This window comes from Mus pahari, chromosome 13 (assembly GCF_900095145.1).
Source record: "Mus pahari chromosome 13, PAHARI_EIJ_v1.1, whole genome shotgun sequence".
Classification (NCBI taxonomy): domain Eukaryota; kingdom Metazoa; phylum Chordata; class Mammalia; order Rodentia; family Muridae; genus Mus; species Mus pahari.
In genome coordinates, this window is record NC_034602.1 from 63,281,197 (window position 1) to 63,307,144 (window position 25,948).

The following is a 25,948-nucleotide window of genomic DNA, read 5'->3' on the forward strand; positions in this document are numbered from 1 at the left end:
AGTTTTGTTTTTCATTTTATTTATTTTTTTTTAATTTTTATTTTTTTTGGTTTTTCAAGACAGGTTTTCTCTGTATAGCCCTGGTTGTCCTGGAACTCACTCTGTAGACCAGGCTGGTCTTGAACTCACAAATCTGCCTGCCTCTGCCTCCCGAGTGCTGGGATTAAAGGTGTGCGCCACCAATGCCCGGCATTATACTTTTTTCTCCTAATGAGGTCAGTATCTAATTTTAGTTTTGAGGAGTTTTGTAAATGTAAATGGCAGAATAAAAACTAAATCAAGGGATGTAATTATTCAGCTGATTGTACCAAATGTTTAGATCAGTTTTTTTTCTTACCAAGGTGTGATGTGTTTTTTCCTTTTCCTAAAGGTAACTTCAAAAGTTCATCAGATAGAAACCCTCCACTCAGCCCCCAGTCCTCTGTAGATAGTGAGCTAAGTGCTTCAGAATTAGATGAAGATTCAATTGGATCCAACTATAAGCTAAATGATGTAACTGATGTGCAGATTCTAGCCCGGATGCAGGAAGAAAGTAAGTTTTCACTCTTCAAATTGACATTTTTTGTTATTATACAGCTTATTGCATATATTCGATTTATTATGCATTTTAAAGTGTTATTAAACACAGTAGATGATGAATGTATAAGTGCTGAAGTAAACATTGCAGAGCCTAATGCCACGCCTGTACTTGCTTTCCAGTTGTGCTTTATAGAAGACAGCTTTGCTGTAGGAAGGACAAGAAAGGGACCTTAGGTCAGTCAGTGGTGTTTGGGCCCTGTACTGTTTGTATTGGCTCTTGTCACTGTAATTACTATGTTACTCTCTATCTTAGTGTGTTTTTAATACCCTAGAAAGCCTTTTTACCTTTTCATTTACTATTCTTCCATGAAATTATAGCATCAGATACACTCTGTATCTCCTTAAGTTTAGTAAGAGCCCCAGTGGCTAATGTTGCCCCTGGTGTGATGTGTCTTGTAAGATATGTTGTAAGCTTTGTCAAGTTGTAGGTTTTAGGAAACTGCAGACTGTTCCTACTCCACTGCACCATTCCCACTTGAGTATGACCTCCCCTAGAAAGATACAGAGCTTTGTGCTGCCTTGATTCCTTAGTCCATGGACACCTTCCCTCTGTGATTTTTCTCTCTCCCCACTGAGTCAGTGTAGGGTCAGTAAGATGCTTGTTATTCATACACAGGAAAGAGAATACTGCCTAATTCTGCACCTTAGAGTAAACTCAGGTTTTACTTTGAACACTGACCTCTGTGGAGAGTTTTGCAGGCTATTTTCTATAACTCTGATGCTGTGTTTGGGTAACAAATAGTAGAAATCATAACTTTTATACTTAGTAGTTCTTTCTAAACCATTATGCTAGAAAATAGAAAATATCTTCCTGCTCTCCTTTTTAAAACTATGGTTTTATTCTTACAGCATGGCTCTTCTAAGATTTGTTACAGTAGTTAAAAATTAGAATTACATATTTGAGCTGTTTGTTGTTAGTGAGAAATGCAAAATACTATGGTGATTGTGACTTGCTTAAAGTTCTTCTTTGTCACTGGAAGCTGCATTGGATTCTGACTTCCTTTTCTATAGCAATGTTCCCTATTGCGTTGCTGTTTATTGCAAATAGTTACTTCTGCACATCCCAGACCTACAGGGCTACATGAACCTAGCAGTTCTAAGGTTTTGGAGGGGTTGCTTGCCCTTTATTTTGTAGTTCATGGGGAATCCACCTTGTGTTTGCTCTGCCACTGAACTCCTTTTCCAGGAATTTATGGTTTTAAAAGATACCCTGGAGCTCGCCCCTTCGATAGCAGTTTCTGTGCCTGAAGGCTTGAGTCTGGCTGTACAGTCCCTGTTAGAGGATGCCAGTAGCAAGCAGGACTTGCTGACAGCATACCTAGATTCCTTCCCTCATCATAGCTGTGAAGGTTTGCATGCTAACTGCTGCACTCTGTTGAGTGTCTATATGGCTCTCCTTCAGTGCTCCTTCAGTTCGAGTTTGGAATTTTGTGTTTAAAGTAGAACTGCTTTTTGTTTTATTTTGTTTTGTTTTGTTTTTAATTTATGGCTGTACCTTGTTACTTAGACCCCCAGAGTAAGAAGTCTTAACAATTAAGCAAACGATATATTTTCATTCAGTTAAAAATAACTTTGGGATGTAATTTATGCAACTTTATATAGAAAAATTCTAGAAGTAGAAAAGGAATTTTTCTTTATACTTTACACCCTAAATTGACTTTCTCAATAATAATCATTTACTTCATTTTTTAAATATTTAAATGTTTGAATATATAGTCAAAGAAATAAATAATGCATTTGTTGTTGCTAGGTCTCCGGCAAGAATATGCAGCCACCACCTCTCGACGCAGTTCTGGTTCATCTTGTAATTCTACAAGGCGGGGCACTTTTAGTGATCAGGAGCTGGATGCCCAGAGCTTGGATGATGAAGATGATAGTATGCATCATGCAGTATACCCTGCCGTTAATAGGTTTTCTCCATCCCCACGGAATTCACCCCGACCATCTCCTAAGCAGTCGCCTCGTAATTCACCTCGTTCGCGGTCTCCTGCCCGGGGAATAGAATACAGTAGAGCATCCCCACAGCCTATGATTAGCCGCTTGCAGCAGCCTCGCCTTTCCCTCCAAGGCCATCCCACAGATTTACAAACGAGCAATGTTAAAAATGAAGGTAAAACAGCCGAGCCTGGGAAAGAGGTGTCCATATTTTAGTGTAAAAAGAATGCATTTTTCCCCCGATGGTTTTATTTCAGACATGTTCACTGTTTTGTTAATGTAAACATAAGGAGAAAGTAAATTTAACTTTATGAAACTAACTGTCTATCAGCTACTGATGGGATTCTCAAGCCCAAATGCGGGCTAAGTGGACATGGGAATTTTTAAGGGTTTGCGTTATTTTATTCATGGAATGACCTTTATTTGTTTAGGTTTGATTATGTAACTTATAGTTTCTTTAAGGGTACTTTATTTCATCCATTTACAACCTCTGGGTTTGCTTTTTTATATAATTTCCTGTTACTTCTACAGTATATAAAAATAAATGTTTTAATATAGTATTTTACTTTGAATTATACTTAATATTTAAGTTACCTATCCAAAAGAATGGTTTGATTTTTTTTTTAATTATTATTATTTACTTAAAATCTCATTGTTATAGAAAAACTTAGACGCAGTCTTCCAAACCTATCCCGAACATCGAACACACAGGTTGACTCTGTGAAAAGCAGTAGAAGTGACTCCAATTTTCAAGTGCCAAATGGAGGAATACCTCGAATGCAGCCCCAGGCTTCAGCCAGTAAGTACCTTCCTTACACTCTGCAATGTCACTCAGAGACAGAAAGAAAGGGGAGATTCTAAAACTGATTTTGTGGTGATTTAAGCCGTTGCTACAATAGGGCAAGGTAGCTCAGGTGGTCAAGGCACGTGTTGGCAAGCCTGGCCACTTAGCTAGGAACCTTGAACTCACATGGTAGAAGAAGAAAATTATATCTAACCTCTACACCTGTGCCATGGTATATGCACCACTCCCTCCAACCTTCCTCCACCCAGTAACTAAATATATAGTTTTAAATAAAAAGTAAAGTAAAATTAAAAAGATATTATTGTAAGAAAAATTTAAAATTGTCTCAAAATATTTAATTCTAACCAGTTTTTATAACTGCATGACACTCTGATTTCTTCTTCCTCTTGGTAAAGGTCATCTTTCTTTTGTTTTGTTTTCTGGGTTTTTTTTTGTTTTTGAGATAGGTCTCTCTATGTAGGCCTAGCTTTCCTGGAACTCAAAATGTAGACCAGGGTAGCCTTGAAGTCACAGAGATCCTCCTGCCTCTGTTCCCTTCTTGATGGGAGTAAAGGTCTGTGCCACCACTCCTAGTCAAGATCATCCTTTTTAATACTTAATGCTATGTAATTTAAGGCTATTAAGGAGTATATATTGTGTTACCATAGAAATGCTTGTATTTATTTAACATAATTCTTGTCACAAAATTAAAAAGTCAAGCATTAAGTACACATAAAGACTGAATAAAAGTTTTTGAAGTCTGTTTTTAAAGGGCAGGCTTTGCTTTTACTTATAGAAGTATGCAGTCACTGTCCAAATAATATCTTCAGTAAATAGTTTTCCTTAAAACATCTCCCCTTTTAGACTTTCTAGAGCTAGAGGTACAGCTCAGTGGTAATATTTAAAGAGTGTGCCTGAGGCCCTCCATTTTATCCCCAATGCCACAGAAGTAAAACAAAATTAAAGTTTATTGTTACATATTTTAAGCCATGTAATAGCAAAAGTAATTGGTTGTTCAATAATACAATCTAGTAAATCTATAGCAAAACTGAGCTTGTGTGTTTTCTTTGTCAAACAAAAGTATAAGGATTTGTATAATTTCACTTAATATCTGCATCATGAAGTTTTTAGTTTTTATTTGATTAATCTCTATGTCTGCCAAGAATGTATTTGTACACAGTATAATATTTAATCATGGGTGTCAATTAATTCATGTTTTTAATTTGACTTGTAATACAGATTAAAATTTGAGGTGATAAATTACCAAAACCATTTTTTTTTTAAAGAATTAATGACCTTTTAAAAAGAATTGTTTGGGGAATTAATTACAGAGTTAACTCTGAACTAAAGATAGAATATATGACGTTCAGTCCTGACAAAGTAGTACATGCCTTTATCCCTATCATTCAAGAGGCAGACTAGGAAGATGTCTGTGAGTTCAAATCCAGGCTGGTCTGTATAGTGAGACCTGACTAAAATTTTATTTTGATGACTGGATGACTATCAACCCAAGAATATGGCAGGTCTTCACAAAGGACAGTTTTTTCAGTCTTTATTTATAATAAATGTTTGCCTTTATTTTTGACATGAAGCATTGTGACAGTACATTTCTACTCTAGCATGACATAGATTCCTTGAAAGATTGTTCAGTATTTTACATTAAAAATGATGACATTTAGGGGCGTAAATAGCACTGGAATATAAAACTTAAATCCTAGCAACTTTTTCATGGAGTATTAACTAAAGTAGTAATGATCCTACAGAAGTAATAATATGTCACAGTAAACCATGTAAATACTTAACAGAATGAATATTCCAGCAAATATTATACTCAAAAGAGTGTGAAGGATAATTTAATGAAATGGAAGGGGTCAATAAGTGTTACAGAGACACATGCAGCATAAAAGAAGACCAAAGTGGGGCTGGAGAGATGGCTCAGCAGTTAAGAGCACTGACTGCTCTTCCAGAGGTCAATTCCCAGCAACTATATGGTGGCTTACAACCATCTGTAATGGGATCTAGTGACCTCTTCTGGTGTCACTACAGCTACACCAGAAGACAGCTACAATTTATATACATAAACTAAATAATTCTTTTAAAAAAGGACCAAAGCAATGCGCAGGAATAACTTTAAGTCAGATTGACCGAATAGAGCCTAAGTCATGGTGCGAGAATGGCTGCACATTAGCAACACCCGTGTATTGCATTAAGGGCTGTGGTTTGAAACACGTGCCGCTTACCAACTAAGGTAGATATGAGTATATAACCAAACAAATCAAGGGATCTGGATTTCAGTGAACAGCTCTGGGTACCCTTCCAGAAGACCCGAGTTACATTCCTAGCATACACATAACTACTCACAACCATCTGTAACTCCACTCCCGGGCCTCCAGGAGCACAGGTATACATGTGGTGCACAGATGCAGGCAAAACAGCCATACATTAAAATGGTTTTTAAATGAACTATTGGAATTACTTTTATTATACACACACACACACATACACACACCTGTGATTAAGTGGCAGGTTAGTGTTTGAACTGAATGTGAAGTCTTCTTTAGAGATTTGTCATATCCATGGTTTATTACCAAGATATAAACATCATACAGAAATTTTTTTTTTTCTGAGTTTGAGACTACAATTTAAAGCACTATAGAAAATTGTTACTCAAGATTTTTTTTTTTTGGTTTTTCGAGACAGGGTTTCTCTGTNTAGCCCTGGNTGTCCTGGAACTCACTCTGTAGACCAGGCTGGCCTCGAACTCAGAAATCCACCTGCCTCTGCCTCCCGAGTGCTGGGACTAAAGGCGTGAGCCACCACACCCGGCTCAAGATTTTTATATACCTTATTCTACTGGGCATATACTAAAATGTTTTGGTTTTTTTTTTTTTTTTTTTTTACAAGATAAACTTAAATTTTATTTTCTAGTTACTAAAGAGTTGATAGGTTTTTTTTAAAGGTCTTATTTGATATTAGAAACAAATTATCATAAAAGTTTTAAAAATGATTTTAAAGATAGAATTTGAACTCTGTTATCCCTGAAATAGAGAATGGTAAATTTTATGTTTTTAAACCCACAAGTTAATTTGACACACGAAAATATGCTGTTTCTAGGGGCTTCTCTCTCAGTTACTTTACTGATACCAATAACAACCTACAGTGTTAGCGGACATGCAATCCAGTTGTAAGGAGTTGCAATCCTCACGGGCGTTATACCATGCTTTTATAGCTTCTCTACACAGAGGTGGAACAACATTTGCACTTGGCCTTCTAGGATGGTGTTTGTATTTAGTTTGAATTATTAAGATCTGGATTTTTCAAAATTCTACATGCTAAATCTGCAAATAGCCTCCTATGTAATAAACTAGTTCTAAGTCTCCTTCCTTCATCCCATTACTTGGACTATTTTAGCATCCCGAAGCTTTATGGCGGTAACAGAACAAACAGATTGATGGCTTAGGAATAGAATAATACACTAACAAATGTCAACAGAAAATGTATATTAAACTCTTCGATAGTTATCTGCTTTCTCTAGCAGTAAAATTGTCATTATACAGTCATATTATTATTGACAGTTATGAAAAATGAATAGGGAAAACATAATAGTTTTCCAGTTAGTGGAAAATATATGTGCAGTTTTACAAAGTTGCATTTCTGCATTTGATAAAAGTTGTATAGGCAGAAGAGTTGGACTATCATCCTTTGTAAAATTGGATATATACTTGTTCTTTCTTACATTCGCAGCTACAGTGACACTTACTTATAATTTAAAACGTCCACACAAGCACTCTACAAATGTATTTGGAAAATAGAAAAAACAGAATATTAACGAGCTTAAAAAAGCTTACTTTTTGTTTGTTTGTTTGTTTGTTTTTCAAGACAGGGTTTCTCAGTCACTCTGTAGACCAAGCTGGTCTCAAACTCATAAATCCGCCTGCCCCTGCCTCCCAAGTGCTGGGATTAAAGGCCTGCGCCACCACTGCCCGGCTTAAAACTTAATTTTAAGTATACTGTATAAAAATTTAGAGTTTTGTTATACATAAATACATCAGAGTTATCTGTTTTCTTAAAGTTTTACATATTTTTGATAGATAAAATACATATATATGCATAATTATGCTTTATGTATATAATTATATAGTACAAAGGTTTTATAGTTTTATATCAAAGTAGATGTAAAAGTGTATATAGAAATATAATAGCAATTTTAATATATTTTATATAGTGAATTGGTATGTTGCTTTAAAACTTCAGTTTCTAGTCTAATGTTCATTTTATCTTAAGTAATTCTTTCTTCAGCTGTGAATGGTAAAGCTTTGGTCTCATCTGCTGGTCTGCATGAAGCTAACTTTGCCAGGCTGCTGGTTTCTACCCACTGGGCCACTTCTTTGCCTTGTTCTATGCCAGTCACTTTGTATATGCTTATTTGCTATGGCTGCATTATTGTGGATGCTGGCATTCAAATATGAGGATTATGACAGTGCTGATATATTTTCAACTTTTATATTTGTAAAATATGAGTAACTTAAAAAGTTTAAGAAAACCAGAGCATTTAAGAAAACAGTACAGTTTTTTTTTTCCTAGTTAAAGGGAGAGGAGTTGATCGGAGTAGAATTTTTTAAAAGACAATAACTTGCTTTTTAACCTTATTAGAGTGGATTTAAGTTTAGTTTTCAGAAAAATACAGGAATCACTGCTGATAAGTGAGAAAAGCAATAGGTGAAAGTCTCAAGACTTTGTAGTGGCTTTATATCCAAAGTTTCACTACTGTGTTATAATGCCTGGAGTAGTTTACATATATTACAGGATTGGAGCTTCACAAATACACATTTATTTTTGTAGAGAGCAGATATCCATGTAATCAAGTATATTATGCAGGCTCACATATCTAGAGTGTGACAGAACTAAGACCAAACTGCTCCCTCTCGCAGCACCCCCACTGCTATCTGAAGACCTTCCAGCCTAATTGGCACGCATAGGCCTCTTGGGAAACGCTCCTGGGTGGCTCTATTGGGGCATGATCTGAGACTGAACCATAGACAATTTGCCCAGTACAGGAATAGTTTTACACAGCGTACAGACAGATTGTGGCTCAGAGAAGAGGCATGAGGACCAACACCATGTTCTGCTCTGCTCTGTTCTGCTCTGCTCTGCTCTGCTCCCCAACAGAAGGATCCAAGGCAGTTGACACCTTGTGTAGGCAGTCTTCTGAGGTTCACAAGGAAGGAATTTCCTCAAGATTTCACCTACTACCAAAGCACTAATGGTTATTCTCCAGTTTTGCATTATTTTAAAACATTAATTAAACCATATTATATGCAATAATTATATAGTTGGCTGATCTAAGACTAGTAAAATATTAAAGGACTGTCAGTTTAATAAGTGATATTGGATCATTTTCTTTAATCAAAAGGATTTTATAATTGAGTTGATTTGGGGCCTTTACCACTCAGCATTGACTACATCTTAGAGTGGAGGCCCATATTCTCATTGTTCTAAGTGTCTCAATTGAATTTTTAGACATATGCAAGTTTAAGAACCACTTATTTTGGCTACAGTTTTGTAAAACCTTGACTGAAAAAAGTATAATTTAACAAATAGTATACATTTAAATCTACATTTTGTACACTTGGCAGTCACTTGTGTGTATACCATAGTCCTAGCACTGGGTATTTATATGTGAGAATGACTATACCACAGCCAAGGATTATATGTGAGATAGCCTCTACCATAGCCAGAGATGCTGTGGAAGCAGAGGAGAGACAGCACACTCGGCTGGAGGCCTTGTGACTTGAGTTCAGCAACACTGGGACCCTCGTGATAAAAAGAGAGAAATGACTCCTGCAAGTTGTCCTTGGACATATACACCATGGCATGTCTTATGAACTTGTGCACATACTAAATCAGAGTAATACTAAAAAATGGCTTATAGTTTGCCAGCATATATGATCATTTGCTTTTCTCTTATCATTATACCTGAGAGTACTCCTGTTCTTTAAACACTTGGCATCCCCAGTCTCAGTGTTCTTTACTGTTGCTTCTTCATCTATCTAGAATGCCTTCTCCAGAGCCCCACATGGCTCCTCCCACTCTTCATTTGGTTTGTGAGCAGATGTCATCTTCAGGGAACCTTTATGGATTGCCCTGTGTGTAATGCAACTCTAGTCTCCTCTGCCTCCTTTCCTACTCACTTCCCTGCCTAGCAGCCATCACTATCTGGAAGCCTATGCATTTTGCTACTTTATTTTCATTCTCTCCATTCCTAAGTATTTCATTAGAATAAGAAAAGTTCCTAGTGGGCTTCTGAGTCCATTTTACCCATAGTACCTGGGAAGGATGGATGGATGGGTGGGTGGGTGGATGGATGGATGGATGGAAATATGAATGACAGAGAACATTTGTACAAATAGATAGCCAAGTAGCATTTAATGATAGTATCCTATTAATTTTGTGGTTTTAGGTATAGAGTAACAGATTTTTCCCCTAAGTCTGGAGAAATTTTTGCTTGTTTGCCTGGCCATGTTTGCACATTAGCATCAAACACTGTGTTGCTATAGTAAGGTTTGGAATGCTGGGAAGTTAGAAGTTTTTCTTCTAATTTAAAACATTTCCTGTTTTAAAAGTTGATTATCTCAGTGAGGACATAGGAATGCTCTGGCTTTGATAGAGGTAACAGAATTTCAACCTTTCTCTTTGATGTCCCTTTATTATCTGATGGTCGTTTTTTATGCCCTATTTAGATAGTCTTGTAGGAATAGAACCTTGGCATTTTTGTTGTTTCTATTCTTTCTTTTGGACATAACTCATCAAAGTATAGAAAGTGTTTTTGACTAGTAGAACGGCAGTTTAGAGGCACTTCACTAGGTGACTGGAATAGAACAGGGTAACTTTGAATTATAGTAGTTGGCACCATTTCACCCTGAGCACCTCTGGGCTGTCTTATGTCCCAGTTTTGGAAATTTTAGTATAGTTAATAGACCAGGAGTTTGAGAGTGACTTTAGCAGTCCTCGTTGATCACGTTACAAAGCAGGTGTCCTACACACACACACACACACACACACACACACACACACACACACAGGCAAAATGCATATGTCCGCAGACCAGACATGTTGCCTGGGATATAAATTAGTTGGATTTTACAGCAAGATAATACTAAACACAATAAAGATGCCAGGTTGTGATAGGATTTCCCTGGTTCTGAGTTTTCTTCTCCTTTTTGAGAATGGAAATTACTGTTTGATTTTGGAGCAATTCATCTACCAATAATTGCTTTGCCAAAATGTGTGGGTTTTTTTTTTCCTTTTTTGCATTGAACAAGTACTGTGTGTTTTCTATTTATTTCTATTGTATTTTCTATCCTGTGTGCTTGTGTTCACCACTTTGATCCTTGTGCTTTTATTCTTTGCATCTATAGCATGTTTGCTGGTGGCTTGTTTTCTCTTTGATATTCCAGCCAGTTGACATATTAGAGGGTTTTTTTATCTACAAAAAAAACCCTAGTTCTAAAAATATGCGATGGCACTAAGATTTCTGCCCCTTTTCTTTTCCATCTTAATGCACGGAGCATCACTTGAAAATTCCTGCGCTTCTAGAATTCTAATGTTCTGCCTCATGGTTTCTATTCCTTGGTAACTTTTAAATCTCTATTAAGTGTTTAGGTTTACAGAAGGTGTAGCCTTTACCTTGTACTTCCCAGCAAATATTACACTTCCTTGTTTCTCAACAGCTTCTCAAAGGCTGAAAAGTTTGCCTCGTACTTCCCTCAAAGCCAAACAGTTGCTTCCAACTTCATCTACAAAAAGAGGTAACTACAGCCTCTTGTTGAGCTTAAACTTGAGCAAGTGGTGCAGATAGATCTCACACCTTGGGATTTCTGAGTCAGTGATGCCTGGGGCACATGTCAAGTTGTGTTTTTTCCTTCATAAAATAATGCTAATTAATTCCCTGTTGTATGAATAATAGTGGAAGAAACCTATTTTCTTCAGAGGTATGTATTGAATTGTTCTGAAAGAATTAAGTGATAATTTATCATTTTCTCTACTAATTTAAAATCAAAGATTATTGTTTTAAATTAATGAAAATTGGACAGATGGGTACTATAAATGTCACACGTCCTATCTGTTAATGCTTTTTCCTCGTGTTGGTCTTTGGGTTTACTTATCTTTGGCATAAGGTGGAACACTTTTGAATTATACACTGATTGAAGTTAAGACACAAGTTTTAATGTTAGTGACTCCATTTGGAAGATCTGTGATACAGTGGTAGCTTTTATAAGAACTGAGTGCTGAAGAAATTCATGAAGGTTGGGCACTAACACTAGACGAGATTGGTTCCGAACAACTGAGTATATTGGTAGGTCAAGGACAAAGCATTGAGAGAAACAGTGACATAGGGTAGACCAGCTGTCCTGAGAGTGAACAGCTGCCTCAAAGAGTGGGACAGAACAGAGGCAGAGAGGAGGAAGAGCCAGCCCTGTGAGAGGAAGGAAAACTTGAGGAAAGAGAAATTTTAATGTTTAATTTTGTTTTAAATGTGGTTAATATGACTGCAAAACATAATATCCTGTTGTTGGTTTTTGTTTTTTCTAGACAGGTTTCTCTATGTAATCTTAACTGTAGACCAGGCTGTCTTTGAACTGACAGAAATCCACCTGCCTCTGCCTCCTGAGTGCTGATAAGACACATAACACATATTCTCCCTCAGATGTAAGTCCTAGCTTTTGTAATTTTTTTGAAGATTTATTTATGTATGTATGCAAGTGCCTTGTCTGCATCTATGCATGCACACCAGAAGAGGACACCGATTGTGAGCTGCCACGTTGTTGGGTTGAATTCAGGACCTTTGGAAGAGCAACCAGGGGCTCTTAACTGCTGGGCCATCTCCTAGCAGTTTTGTGAACTTTTAAGTAGGTTTAAGTGTGTTAGCAGTGATTTAGTGTATGATTGTAAGTGATTCGTTTACAATGTAAAGAGAATCTGTAGGAAAGAGAATAGTCAAATGGCAGCATGCTGTTTGTACTAAATGCATGTTTATGTACTAAATGCTAGATACGCACAGACACCTCCCTTCCTTGGTACCATAGTCAGGGATCACACACTGCATAGGGCTTGTTCTGTAGAACAAAACGGAGATGGTTATCTAAAAGTTCACAAAAAAGAATGTAAAGCATAATTATAATACATTCTCTAGTCCTGCAATAAAGAATATTTACATCATGATAATATAAACACAACTCATATTTAAGCAACATTTACAATATAGCTTTATTGGAGGAAAGGGACTCCTAGGAGGTTGAGGTAAGGGATAGCAAAAAAGTTATATCATGTTTAATCTCTGAGATAGCCAGTAGGTAAAATCTAAAAATGATGGTTGGAGACAGAGCCCAGGAATGAACAGCACTTGCTGGTTGGTCTTCCAGAGAACCAGAGCTCAGTTCCCAGCACCCGGCATGTGTTCAGGTGGCTCACAAATCCCTGTCAACTCTGGAGATCTAGTACATTCATTTGGCATCTGAGGTGCATACACACATGCATACCTCCACACAAGATAAACACATTGGTTTAGAAAAGAAAAAGAAACCTTTTATAAAAATGAAAACTGTTTGGCTCAAACTGATGATGTACACATATTACTAGAAATAACAGAGGTAACTATGAAAGAGGGCACTAAATAGTTTGAGACCATGAATCCTCTTGCTTATTGAAGTACTTGATACAAAAGTTAAAATTTGAAATCGGCCTATCCACAGTACATGCTTGGCTATTTGGATATGTCAGAATGTGGCCTCAGTGAGATCATGTAGCTCATTTAAAGAATGAAATCCCATGATTTTTGACAATATGGGTGGACCTTAAGACTATTGTGTTATATGGAATGAACCAGACACAGAGACTATTTTAGTCATCTCGCTAACCCATTCACAAAACCACCTTATAGTAGAAGTGAAGTGGATATTGGAGATGAAGAATAGAAGCAAAGAAGTAGATGGGGATTGCCAGGGGGACAGAGTGCAAGCGAACAGGAAAAAACCAGTTGTACTCTTTGTAGTAGGAAGAAATATATATGTCACAAATATGTATTGCTTTGTGTGGTTTTACATTCGTAAAGATTTACTCTTGTGCTTATTCATTTTAAAAGATAATTCCTTTGACCACATTTCTTTTTGTGAGTCCAAGTCAAACTGCAAGCTACCGACTCTATGAGGAACTTGAGTCTTCTGATGGCTCGTAGAATTCCTGCATCTGTCTGTACCTGTCTGTACCTGGGAAAGGGGAGATCTATGTGTGGACTGTGGGATTTCTTGTTTTGTTTTTATCTTACTTAGTAATCCACGCTTCTGTGTGTGTGGTGTTGTGTCCGTGGAAGTTGTCATTACACCCTTTCTCCATATTAGCTTAGCTTCATGTGCTGTTACACACCTGTAACCCCAACACTCGGAAGGTGGAGGCAGAAGGATGGGAGTTCAAGGCCAGCCTGAAAATACAGCACCTGCCTAGCATGCCCCTGGCACTGGAGCTTACGTCGTGGGTCAGTCTCCAGCACGGAACAATCCAGTGCTGGTTCATTACTGGTGACCCTGGCACAGAGACGCCTCTCCGGTGTGAAGTCAAAGCCCCCTGCACCAAGAGAAGCCCCTTCTCTTTTAAGTGCTGATCATCAGGGATAAAACCAGTGCCTCCCCTTCTCACAGTTCCATTCAGGTTGAAGGTGGTACCTGCTCTTCTTTCTTTTCTGCCTAAAACTGCTTTCTAACATTTCTTTGAGTGGAAGAATTAACAACAAATTCTCTCCAGTTTTTATTATTGCTGTTGCTTTGGTTTGGAGGGGTTTGGGGTTTTTTTGTTGTTGTTGTTTTGTTTTTTGTTTTAGGTTTGTTTTTGTTTCTGTGTACGTGCACCCGCATGCACAGCGGTGTATGCGAAGGTGTCTTAGGGACATCATCCCCTGCAACTGGGGTTCCAGGCGGTTGTGAGATGATGAATGTGTGTTCTGAGAAGCAAACCTGGATCCATTGCAAGAGCAGTGAACATTCCCAGCAGCTGAGCCATCTCCCCAGCCTCTCAGGGAGGCACGCTTAGTAATGTTATTGTGTTAGTTTTATGTGTTTCTGTTGAGAAGTCTGATATTTTCACTACTCTTCCCTCTCTCTCAAGATTTATTTATCTTTATGTGTGTTTGCCCACATGTATGTCTGTGTACCATGTACCTGCCTGGTTCCTTTGGAGTGCAGTCCTAAAAAGGATGCTGGATCCATTGGGACTAGATAGTTGTGAGCTACCAAGTGTACTGGTAATTAAACCCATGTATTCTGGAAGAGCAGCCAGGGCTCTTCCCCCACTGAGCCATCTCTCTAGCCCTTCTTTCTTATTTACATTTTATTTTATGTATATGGATGTTTTGCCTACATGTATGTATGTACACTATGTGCATGTCTGGTACCCATGCAAGCCAGAAGAGGGTTCTGGATCCATTGGAACTCAGGTTAAGGACAGTTGTACACTGCCATGTTGCACCTGAGAACTGAACTCAGAACTGTAAGAACAGCAAGTGTTCTTAACTGTTGAGCCATCTCCTTGCTATTCCATTTTTGCTGTTTTAAAAATTGTTTGTTGGAAGACCTTTTATGTAAACACTGTCAAAGCTCATATGAACTCACAGAGACTGAGACAGCATGCGCATGTCTGCTCCAGGTCCTCCACATAGATAGTTTAACCTTCAGTTTAGTGGGTTATTTTTTGTTTTGTTTCCATTAATTTATTTATACACTTTACATCCTGATCCAAGTCTCCTTCCACCCAGTCTCCCATAACATGGGCCCTTCCCTCCCCTGCCCTCCCCTCTGAGAAGGGGGAGGTTCCCCCTGTGTACCAACCCACCCTGGCACCTCAAGTCACTGCAGGACTAGACACATGCTCTCCCACTGAGGCCAGACAAGGCAGCCCAGTTAGGGGAGCAGGATCCACAGGCAGGCAGTCATCAGGGTCAAGGTTAGCCCTTGCTCCAGTTGTTGAGGAACCTGCTATATATGTGCGGGATGGGAGAGGGCTGTACTAGGTTCAGTCCTTGTGTGTTCTTTAGTTGGTGGTTCAATCTGTGGGAGACCAAGGGTCCAGTTAGCTCTGTTGGTCTTCTCCTGGGGTCCCTATCCCCTCTGCGTTCCTCAATCCTTCCTCCAACTCTTCCATAAGACTTCCCGAGCTCAGTCTAATGTTTGGCTCTGGGTGTCTGCATCAGTTTCTGTCAGCTGCTGGATGGATCCTCTTAAAGGACAATTTTGCTAGGTTCCTATCTGCAACTATAACAGTATCATTACTAGTGTCAGGTATTGGTGCTTGCCCATGGGATGGGTCTCAAGTCAGGCCAGTCACTGTTGGCCATTCCCTCAGTCTCTGTTCCTTCTTTGTTCCTGCACTTGTAGACAAGACAAATTTTTGGTCCAAGGTATTGTGGGTGGGTTGGTGTTCTTGTCCCTCTACTGGGAATCCTGCCTGGCTACAGGAGGCCACACCAAGCGTTATCTGCTAGGAGTCTCAGCTAGAGTTGCCCTGAGAGACACCCTGGTGTCCCCCCCCCCTTCCGGGTCTTTAGCATGTCCTAGAGATGCTCCAACCCCATTTCCATTCACTCGGACCTCTCTCCCAGTCTCTCTACACCCGTCTCTCTCTCTCTCTCTCACACACACACACACACACACACACACACACACACACACACACCATCCCCTTCCTATCCCCTCTTCCACCCCAGTTTAGTGTTTTTAATGGGATTTCCAAGTATGTGAACAAGTGGGTCTCTGATTCTTGTGCCCTCTCTTGGGCTCTTGTGTTGTCCAATATAGTTTTAATAATACTATAGTTTATAATGTTTTATAAACTATAGTATTTTATTTTTCTAATCTCTTAGAAGCCTGGGTTTTATTTTTCTTTTTAAAGAGTTTCATTTTTTTTTATTGCTACAAAGAAAAATATTAGCATTGCTCAGGGGCCATGCTAATCTATTTTCCAATTTTAGTATGTGTGCTGCAGAATTGAGCACAGAATCCTATTCTACTGAGAGACAGGGAGTGGATCCATATAAGAGGAGCAGAGGGAGGGGAAACTAATTAGGATACATTATATGAGAAGAGAATAAAAGAGAAAAGTTCTTTGTTGGTTCTCGGAAACTTGACTATACTGTTCCTAGCTTGGAGTTCCTGCATTTTCCTGTTTTACCCTCCTCAGGGAAGGGGGGTGGGTTGTTTTGTTATTTGGTTGGTTTTTCCACTTAAGTTGTCATTTTGGTTTCTATATGCGATTGTATGTGTGCACGTGCTGAAGCATGATCGTGGAGGCAGAGAAGACTGTGAGGAGTCAGTGCTCTCCTTCACCCATGGGCGCCTCTCCTTCCTCACATGAGCTGTGTGAGTGAGCTTATGGTTTTATCCAATGGCCTTGTGCAGTCGTACAGTCTCTCCCCAGTTCTAGGACTTGGGTACATACAGTAAAAGCTATTCATACTGTCTCGCAGTTAGGTCACGGGGGCCTTTTAGGAGTCGTCGTACTGCTCTGTGCTGTGGGTGGGACCACGCTCAGTGCTAAGCTGCTCTTCAGCATCCCAGCTGCTATTGACCCTAACAGAGGTGAGCATGCTGCTCTAAGTTCTTTATCTTTAAAAAGCTCCATGAGCTTTTCCAGGAAACATTTCTCTCCTCATCCCATTTAAACTGTGTGTACCTTTGAGCCTAGGTAAAGAGTCCGTGTGGCATCCCTCCCCTCCTGGTTCAGACATCAGTTTCTCTGGACGTAGGTACTTCTGGCCTGCCTTCCTGTTTCCTTGTTCCTCCGTGTGTTTCATGATCATGCAGTGGATGGAGGACAGTGTGGAAGTTTACATCGTTCTGTGATGGATATTGTTAATCTTGTTTTAAATATTGTTGGAGTTTATTATGTTAAGTAATTGTATTTCTTACAAATCAGTTTAAGCTTCATAGTAGAAATGGATTATTTTCTCAAAGACCAGCTACTAACAACTTTTGGTTTGTCCACCTACTATGACTTAAAAACAGTCACAGGCTGTGATAAATGGGTGTGTTCTAATGTAACCCTATTTACAAACGCAGTGTATTTACCCACATGGACAGTAGCTGTGGACACAGTTATTCGGAAGTTTGTTTTATAAGTTTTGTTAGAGGAGATTTGTGGCATCTTTTTTTCTAGAGCTAGGTGTCCCGTCCCATGTAGGTGTCATTCCCTCCCCACCCTCTAGTTAAGGCTTGATCCTTTTAGAGCATCTCCAGACTGCTTTGACATCTCCTTGATTTGGCAAACTCTCCCATAGCTGGTTGAAACTCAAAGGAACAGCACTTTGTGTGAGCTCTGCAGGCTGTTCAATTCACAGTGCTGTACTCCTTTGTCCACATGCACGGAATTTCACTCTGGACATACTCAGCCCAGTAAACACTGGCTGAAGGTTCGGCCATACCCCAAGCTGAGTTCTGACGGTCTTCTAAGCAGCTCTCTCTTCTAAAACACAGCATCTCTCAGATTTCTGATTTTGTCTTCTCTGCTCACCAAGATAAGTTTGGTCTGCCTGATATACACTCTGTAATACAGTTGAAAGAATGTGTTCAGAACAACAACAAAAAGCCCAAGGGCTTCAGAACTGGTTCATTTCATATCAGACTCTTAGACATTCCAAACATCCTTCTTGCAAAATCACTCTACTGAATGGTTAAGCACTTTTTTACACATTTCATGAACCATCCAGTCTTAGAGGAGTCTAGAAGCAGGCTGATCTCCTTTCAGTCCTACTCAAGCTTGGTTTCAGGCTGGCTTCTCTGGCTTTTCATCTTAGAGCTTCCAGTCAGTGTTGGCAGGGAGGGTGTGGCAGAGCAGGCAGGGCCGCTTACATCCCCACCCCCCATGGATGAGTTAGTGCCACCTACATTCAGAGCTGTGTCCCTGCCTTGTTTGATCCTCTGTGGAAACACTCTCACAAACACACTAGCAGTCTGCTTCACTAACCATAAGCACGGAATGCAGTGAGGTTGATGATCAGAACTAACCACCCCTTTCCTCTCCTCCCATTGCTACAGTAGACTTGCTGTACTCTGTCGTACAGATAGGTTACAGAAGTGGAGAAAACAATAGTATAGGATGGCCCACGTCTGTGGCTCAAGCTTTCTCTGGACTGCACCCTCCTGAAACGAAGGGAGTTGTTGGAGAATAATGTTAGTTTTCTGCCTCTGGTCTACACCCTCCACCCTGCCTTATCCCCAAAGTCCTGTGAAGGCTATCCATGGCCTTCTGAGAAAACTTAAAAACCCTTTCAGAGGGAGACATATTCAAACAAGAAGCAGAAAAGGGTGAGCATGCACCCCAAGAGAACTAAACTTCATCTCAAAGGGACCTATTACAATAATAAATGTATTAGGGACCTATTACAATAATAAATGTATTTGAATCGTGTCTTCTCTTAGAAAGCAATGAAGATTGGACATTCCATTTTATCTATCTGGCATTTGTTTAACATAAACACATATTTCATAGTAGACTTGGCATTCTGTGACTTCATAGACCTTTTGATATGCTCCTGGAGTGTATGCACATGTGTGTCAGAATAACTTTCAGGAATTGTCTCCTTTTGCCATGGACTTCAGGGATCCAGATCAGGTTGTCATATGTGTGTGGCAAGCACTGTTATGCACTGACTTCCATGTGCCTCTGGAGCTGACTTTTATAACAGTAGTAACTGTTAATCCCTGATTTCTAGTTACACCATGATAAGTACTTTGAGGCTATAGTCACTAGATTTTATCCATACGGATATCCAACCCTTACTTTTACCTTTAGAATATTCTTGTGTGAGCCTACTTAGTTCCTACAGTGAGACATAATCCTATATGTCCATAATGGTATGGTGGGAAGGTTGTGGCACGCAGCATATGTGGAGGTCAGAGGACAGCTTTGTTACATCCTACCTTAATGTTGGTCCCTTGGATTGAACTTGAGTTTCTAAGTGTATGTGGCAAGCACCTTTTACCTCCGAGCCCTCTTCCTGGTCCCTATGGTGCCGCGCCCCACCCCTTCCTCTCGGGGGTCCCAGGATAACCCTGGTTAATGTACTTCTTCCAAAGACAGTTTGTCACCCTCTGAGGTAGCCTTTTTTCTCTTAGCCCAGAAAGGTTCTTTATTTGAGGCTCACACTATAGATCTAGTGCTCAGTCACTGTGGGTAACAGAACAGTGCTGCTTTCACTGGTACTTGGTTCCCTCAGAAAACACTGGTTTTCCTTTGCTGTTCTGCATGCAGTACCTTCTCCAGGCAAGTTCCGCTCCCCAGCAGCACCATCTCCATTGGCTCTTCGGCAACCAGTGAAAGCGTTTAGTAACCATGGCTCTGGTTCTGGGAGCCAAGAAACCACCCAGTTCACGCAAATCACCTCCTCACCTGGGCCTCCTGTGGTGCAGAACTCAGCCCCAGCAAACCCTTCCAGCAATATCAACAGTGCCACTCTAACCAGACCTGCAGGGACAACTGCAATGAGGAGTGGCCTGCCCCGGCCTAGCGCCCCTTCTGCGGGGGGCATCCCAGTGCCTCGCAGCAAGCTTGTACAGCCTGTTCGAAGGTAAGTGTGAATGTTGTACTTGGCACAACGAGTCTATGAAAAGGAGCAACCTGCAGACAGTCATGTCTGCATCCAGTTGTCAGTGTGGAGGCTATAGTGGGTTCCACCATATTAATCCAGTTGAAGGAAAGCATTACCTCCTTGTTCTCAAAAAGTCTCTACCCCAGAGATTCTGAGCCCCATTTTGTTGTTTAATCTTGGAATGCTTCTGATCCCAAGGAGGTTGTGAGCATACCCACATATCTCTGCCCTTCAGGAAGGGGCTTAGCACTGTCGCTAAGTTACATGTCAGCTTTTTAAAAGTTCCAATCTTATATTTAAACTGTGTTTGCCTGTACATACGTCATCTTCATAAAAATGTTTCACATTTCCAGGCTCGGTAGGAGAACACAGTGGCTTTGTGCGCTGTGTGCTTCTTACCATGTCTAACTGTCACAGCAATAAGTACTCTACTTTTTAGAGGAATATGTTGAAGTTTAGTAATTTCCCTGAGGACGTACAACTAGTAAGAGCGTCAGTTACAGGTTTGTCTAACATCAAAGCTTTCCTTACCCAGTGCTCCCACGCTGCCTGCCAGTCTGCAGTGGGAACTCTGAGCCGCACTGTCCTTTTTGTCCTCCCACCTCACACGACAGGAGATCGGCTGTATGTGTGGTAGGACTTTTCTTTCCTCTTGTGTTAATTCCACAGGCACATTAACAAAAACAGGTTAGAGGACTCAGCTTGTCTGTAGTAACATTCAAAAGTTTTAAAGTTGCCAAGCAAGTAAAGGTTGTTCAATAGTTGTTTAGAGCTTAGTGATTCCCTGAAATACCCTCATGGGACTCTGCCACCTGAAAAATAATGAAGACATGTAACAAATTGTATGGTAGCATCCTGTACAGACATAAAATGTCACAAAATTCTTTGATTTCAGATCATTGCCAGCTCCTAAAACTTATGGTAGCATGAAAGATGACAGTTGGAAAGACGGCTGTTACTGACCAGCAGAGACGAGGACACAGATGTCCACAGCTTCGTGGACACCGTCACCAAGCTGAAACCAACTTTTATATGCAGACTCTTCAGATGAGACTCTTGGGGTTTGCAAACTCCCAGCCTCTCTGTCTTAATAGCACAACTGACGGAGACGAGGAAGCAGCACTTTAAAGCCACGTGACATCGGATGTGTTTGGTAATCATGCAGTCACTCTCCACAGGCTCCTTAGCTTGTTCACTAGAAACACGGTTCATTTTCTTATTTGACAGAGGCCAATATCTGGGCAAATACCTACTGGATGCCAAAGAGAAATGCCCATTTGTAAAGAGAGTACCTGTGTACATGGGAAGATGGTGAACCTAGGCTATCCAAAACCTCACGTTCAACCTACTTTACTGTACAAATAGTATCAATAAATATTGTGTTAACAAGAACTAATATTCTGACTAATTAAATTGTTTTATTAGTCCTTCAGGATACAGTAAATTATAAAGATTGGGAGAGAGGAAGGAAGGGCCTGAGCTAAAGATTCAAACATGCTTCTACCTGTGTTTAGGGAAGTTTTATACAGTACTTTTGCAGGCTCATTGGGGAAAGTATCTTATGTTTTAAACATAGCTCACACCTAGCCACGTCCAGCTGGTGTCACAGGGCACGCCCATGCCTTGCATCACCATCTCAGACTTGTGTGTACTTGTTTTTGATTGCCAGAAGGGCTCACTGTCAATTACAGTCTTTCTAACTGTCTAGTTCCTGGCTCAGGAAAGACAGCCTTTGCTGTTGAAGTCACCTTACTCACATGCTGTTTCTGTCACACAACTGAAAGATCTCGTTTCCATTCCCAGGTTTCTATGATGTGATGTGTCTTTGTTCTTGACAAAATAACACCTCAGCACTTACAACCTGGAGTAAAACCATATCACAGGAGGAGGGAAATCTATGCACTTAACTATAAAACTCTCTGGTGATGACAGTTGTATTGTTGCTCGTGAGCGGCAGAACGGTCTATTATGTGGGAGTCGATCCACTTTAAAATGAATTACTGTATGAAGTATCTTTTTAAAATACTGTCCCTCTTAGATTCTGCCTTACATCAACGTCTTCATCGTTTGGTAACAAATCATCCAACTCTACTTTGCTGAATACTTGCTTTCTAATGGCGTATGTGTGTATATACCCCTTGAAATCAGCTGTTTTGTTTTTATCGGATTATTAGCAAACTATAACTCTAGCTGACTTCTCATTTTTTATAATGAGGTCTTTTTTAAATACTTAATCTGGACAGTTTTAAATATTGGCAGTTGGGTCACATAAAGGTGGGGCGGATTTGAACTCATTTATTGTAAGTAGAGGTGTTCTGTAAGGTGCAAGTAGAAATGCAGAGAGAAAGGGAAGGAAAGTTTCCCGCTCAGGAAAGCATCGAGTTGATAACAGAGACCCAGTCTGCCACTGCTGACGCTGGACCAGCAGCAGGGAGACATAGAGCTCGCTAGCACAAGCAGCGCCAGTGCCGGAACTAGAGTGTAGAATGGAAGACATTGTGTCCTTGCGTTTGAAGGGATGAGAGGGAAAGGAGGGGGTCATGGTTATCCATAATGATGAACTAAAAAAACTGTTGTTTTTCCAAGAAAGATGGAACATATGCTTTGGCGCGGTGTGTCTCATAAATGACAAAGAAGTAACCAACCGCGGTCTCTGTAGAGTCACGTGCACACAGCAAGCAGGTCTCTGTTCAGTGTAACAGTTGAAAAGAAATAATAAATGCTGCAATCTAATAATTTAAAAGAACTTTAATGAACCATCTATTACATTTTTTAAGTTAGATAATCAGTTTCAAAAGGAATATTCAGGTTATTTAACATTGTTTTTAAATGGCTGTATCAGAAAAAAATATCTATTTTTTTTTAATTAAACTATTTCATCACTTGTTTAAAAATGTCTTTTGGATCTGAGTTTGGTGATATTATTTCAGCTGCTGCTGTACTACCACAGGTTATTGGCTTTTAGTTTCCTAAAGAGAAAAATTGCCTTCTTACTAGAAAGCCTTTGTGTGTTGCTGGTTTTTCTGTTTGGGAAAAATCTAAGGATTTACTGTGGTTGGTAGTACAGAAGAAATGTGGATTTGATGAACTAGTGCCTATGATTTTAACTTATGTTTGATATATAGTAGTAGGGTTATAAATGTTGATTATTTTGTGCCAACAGCCCAGAATTGTCACTTGTGTGTCAGCAGGAGCTATGACCTCTGCTTCCAAAGTTATTTAATTTTCTCAGTGTTTGGATGTTATTTTTTGTAAGTGTGTTAATAAAAGTGTAAAGAATTGGAAAAATATAAATATTCTTAACTCAAGCATTTGCTGAATCATTTTTCTACAAAACTTGTTTGTATAAAACTCTCTGAAGAGTTGACTTTTCTCAGTTTTCATACCCTGGAAATCACATTTTGTAAAGCTGGGGACCATTCGTAATTGTCGGGTACTTTTTTAAATTATCTCAGAACATCACTTTTATATATAGATATAAAAAATTTTTTTGAAAGCAAAGAAAATTAAATACATATGTGGCCCCAGATGTTTGTATAACTCTAGGATGATCTAGACTATGTATGTTCAAATTGACATAATTCACTGTACAGGTGTCCAGTTTTGACAGTATGATGCATGGTCCTTTTAGATCACATGAAGTTTGATTTGCAAACATTTCTATAGCTGAACTTGTAATATGTGGTTGCCTCCTTAATAAACAGCCTGACCATAATGTTTATTATTAAATCTATATTTATTTTCCAAGTGTTTTATTAATTTCTGGATATGGAAAGATTTCTTCTCTCCCCCAACCCCACTACCTACAGTTGGTCTTCATAACTTAGTTGGTTTTTTTTAAAGCACACACAGACCCAAGTCTCGATGCCCTTCAGATCCTGACCCGGAGCAGGGTCACTACAGTCGCTTTCCTCCTTTCATAGTTTTGAGTCATTTGGAGCGATCGCAGTTCATGGTTGGTTTGTTCTTGGAGGTTTTTCATCTGCTCTGAATTGCTGTGTAGCTAGAAAAAGCATCTATAAAACAGGAGGTATTACCGAAAGGTTTTCAACAGGGAACCTCCATGCATTCTTTCTTTCTTTCTTTTTTAGATTTATTTATTTTATTTTTATGAGTACACTGTAGCTGTCTTCAGACACACCAGAAGAGGGGCGGGCATCAGATCCCATTACAGATGGTTGTGAGCCACCATGTGGTTGCTGGGAATTGAACTCAGGACCTCTGGAAGAGCAGTCAGTGCTCTTAACCACTGAGCCATCTCTCCAGCCCCCCATCCATTCGTTCTTAAGCCACATGCTGCTTTTATGTTTGGAACAACTGAGACCTGTACTTGTCAGTGAGCTCTGCTTGTTCCATAGGAGATGCTCACACCTGCATCTTACTGATGATGAGAAACAAAACTGATACCACGTTGGAGTTCTTCTCTCAAGACAGCTGAAGACTCAAAGAACAACTTGGATAATAATTGTCAGTATACTTAGGTCAGCTGTGAATGAGAAGTGTGTCTAAGCCATGTATATCTCCAGTGAAACCCTTGCTGTATTAATGCCCATTTGGAAGCCGTCTACTATAGCAAATCCCCCATCCTAGTACTGAAGCCGAAGTATAAGTTCGGGGCCAATCTGCACTACACACAGTGATGCTGTCTCAAGAACGGAGAAGCAGGATAAGTGTTAGGGAAGATGCACAGTTTAAGGAGCTCTCTGACTGTAATTTCAGATAGTCCTAAGTAGAAGTATAGCTGAGCTAATAAGACAGATTTTACTCGCAGCCACATTTACTACCACTTAGTTAAGACTGTGAACAACACATGAATTTCAAACCAATTCTCATATACTTTAGGTTATCTTAGGAAAGATTGGTCAACATTTATCAAACTATAGCTAAGGGGGCCTAAATTCTGTTCTGAACATGAGGGAATTTTATAATCAGCAGTAATGTACATCTCAAAATAACTAAACATATTTTAAATGTTCTCACCTCAAAATTGTAAAAATATTAAATAATGTCTTAAGTCATTAACAGACATCAAAACATACCATAAGTTCTCAATATGTATAACTGTCAATTATTAATAAATTGTGATCCGTTAATGGATTACAATAAAAATTTTTACTATTTAAATGTTAATATTTAATATATATACCTATTGCTTTTCAGAAATAAACAGAAAGCAATAACTATGAAGACAAATGATTGCCTACAGTTCTACAGTTCAGAAATCAGTATTGAAGCATTTACCAAACATGGTTATAAAATATGAAGTTGAAAGGTAGACTTCATTTTTCTCATTTAAAACTGAATGTGCTCACACTTGCACTTGAGGATGTGACTCACTGCTGTAGAGAGTTCAGTGTGCATCTTGGTTTGTACACAGTCTCTGAGACACACATATATGTTGCGTTTGTTGTTAAAACATGGGTGAGACAGAAAGGCAAATCAGTTACACTGGTGTTCAGTTCCACCCTGGAAGTCTGAGATCAGTCATGCTTGCCAGTTAACTTCCTGGACTCCAGAATCACTGAAGACTGTTCTGAGTTACGGAGACTTCTGGTGAGACAAATGTGCTTCCGGAAACAATATACAGATGTTAACGTAGTGTCCACATTCCTGGCTGCTTATTGAATCTTGATTTAACCCAGACCCAGGCTCCAAGCCATGGGCTGATAGTATTGAATGCAGTGGCAGTTCTATAACAGAACTGTCTGTCCGTCTGTCTGGTGTCTTCCCCCTTCACCTTAGTTTTCAAGGCGAGATCTCTCACTGAATGTGGAGCTTGCTGACTGAGCTACACTAGGTGGCCAGCCAGTCCCAGGGATCTTCCTGTCTCTGCCCCACCCCCAACCCCCAGTGCTTGGGTTACGAGCTTGTGCTGCAGCTGACTACAGGGATTCAAATCAGATCTTCATGCTTAGGTGGCCAAGCACTTTGAGCCACCTTCCCCAACCCATGAGCCAAAAAGACTTTTACGAAAGAGAACAGATGTCATCAGAGAGTTAAGAGAGTCTGAGTTCAACTTT

At 39.6% G+C, this 25,948-nt stretch overlaps 1 protein-coding gene across 2 annotated transcripts in view; it reads left to right on the forward strand.

Moving 5' to 3' along the window:
- The window catches only part of Slain2 (SLAIN motif family member 2), a 57,783-nt gene extending 34,126 nt beyond the window's left edge, over nt 1-23,657 (forward strand). Inside the window, exons 4-9 of one of the 2 annotated variants that reach the window (XM_021210620.2) lie at nt 371-532; nt 2,330-2,689; nt 3,176-3,313; nt 11,029-11,106; nt 19,592-19,907; nt 20,824-23,657. In XM_021210620.2, the coding sequence (XP_021066279.1) occupies nt 371-532; nt 2,330-2,689; nt 3,176-3,313; nt 11,029-11,106; nt 19,592-19,907; nt 20,824-20,890 (1,121 nt within the window). In that variant the 3' untranslated portion in view covers nt 20,891-23,657. The remainder of the gene's footprint in view (nt 1-370; nt 533-2,329; nt 2,690-3,175; nt 3,314-11,028; nt 11,107-19,591; nt 19,908-20,823) is intronic. The other variant, XM_021210621.2, reaches the window with a different exon arrangement.
- The last annotated feature ends 2,291 nt before the right edge of the window (nt 23,658-25,948 follow it).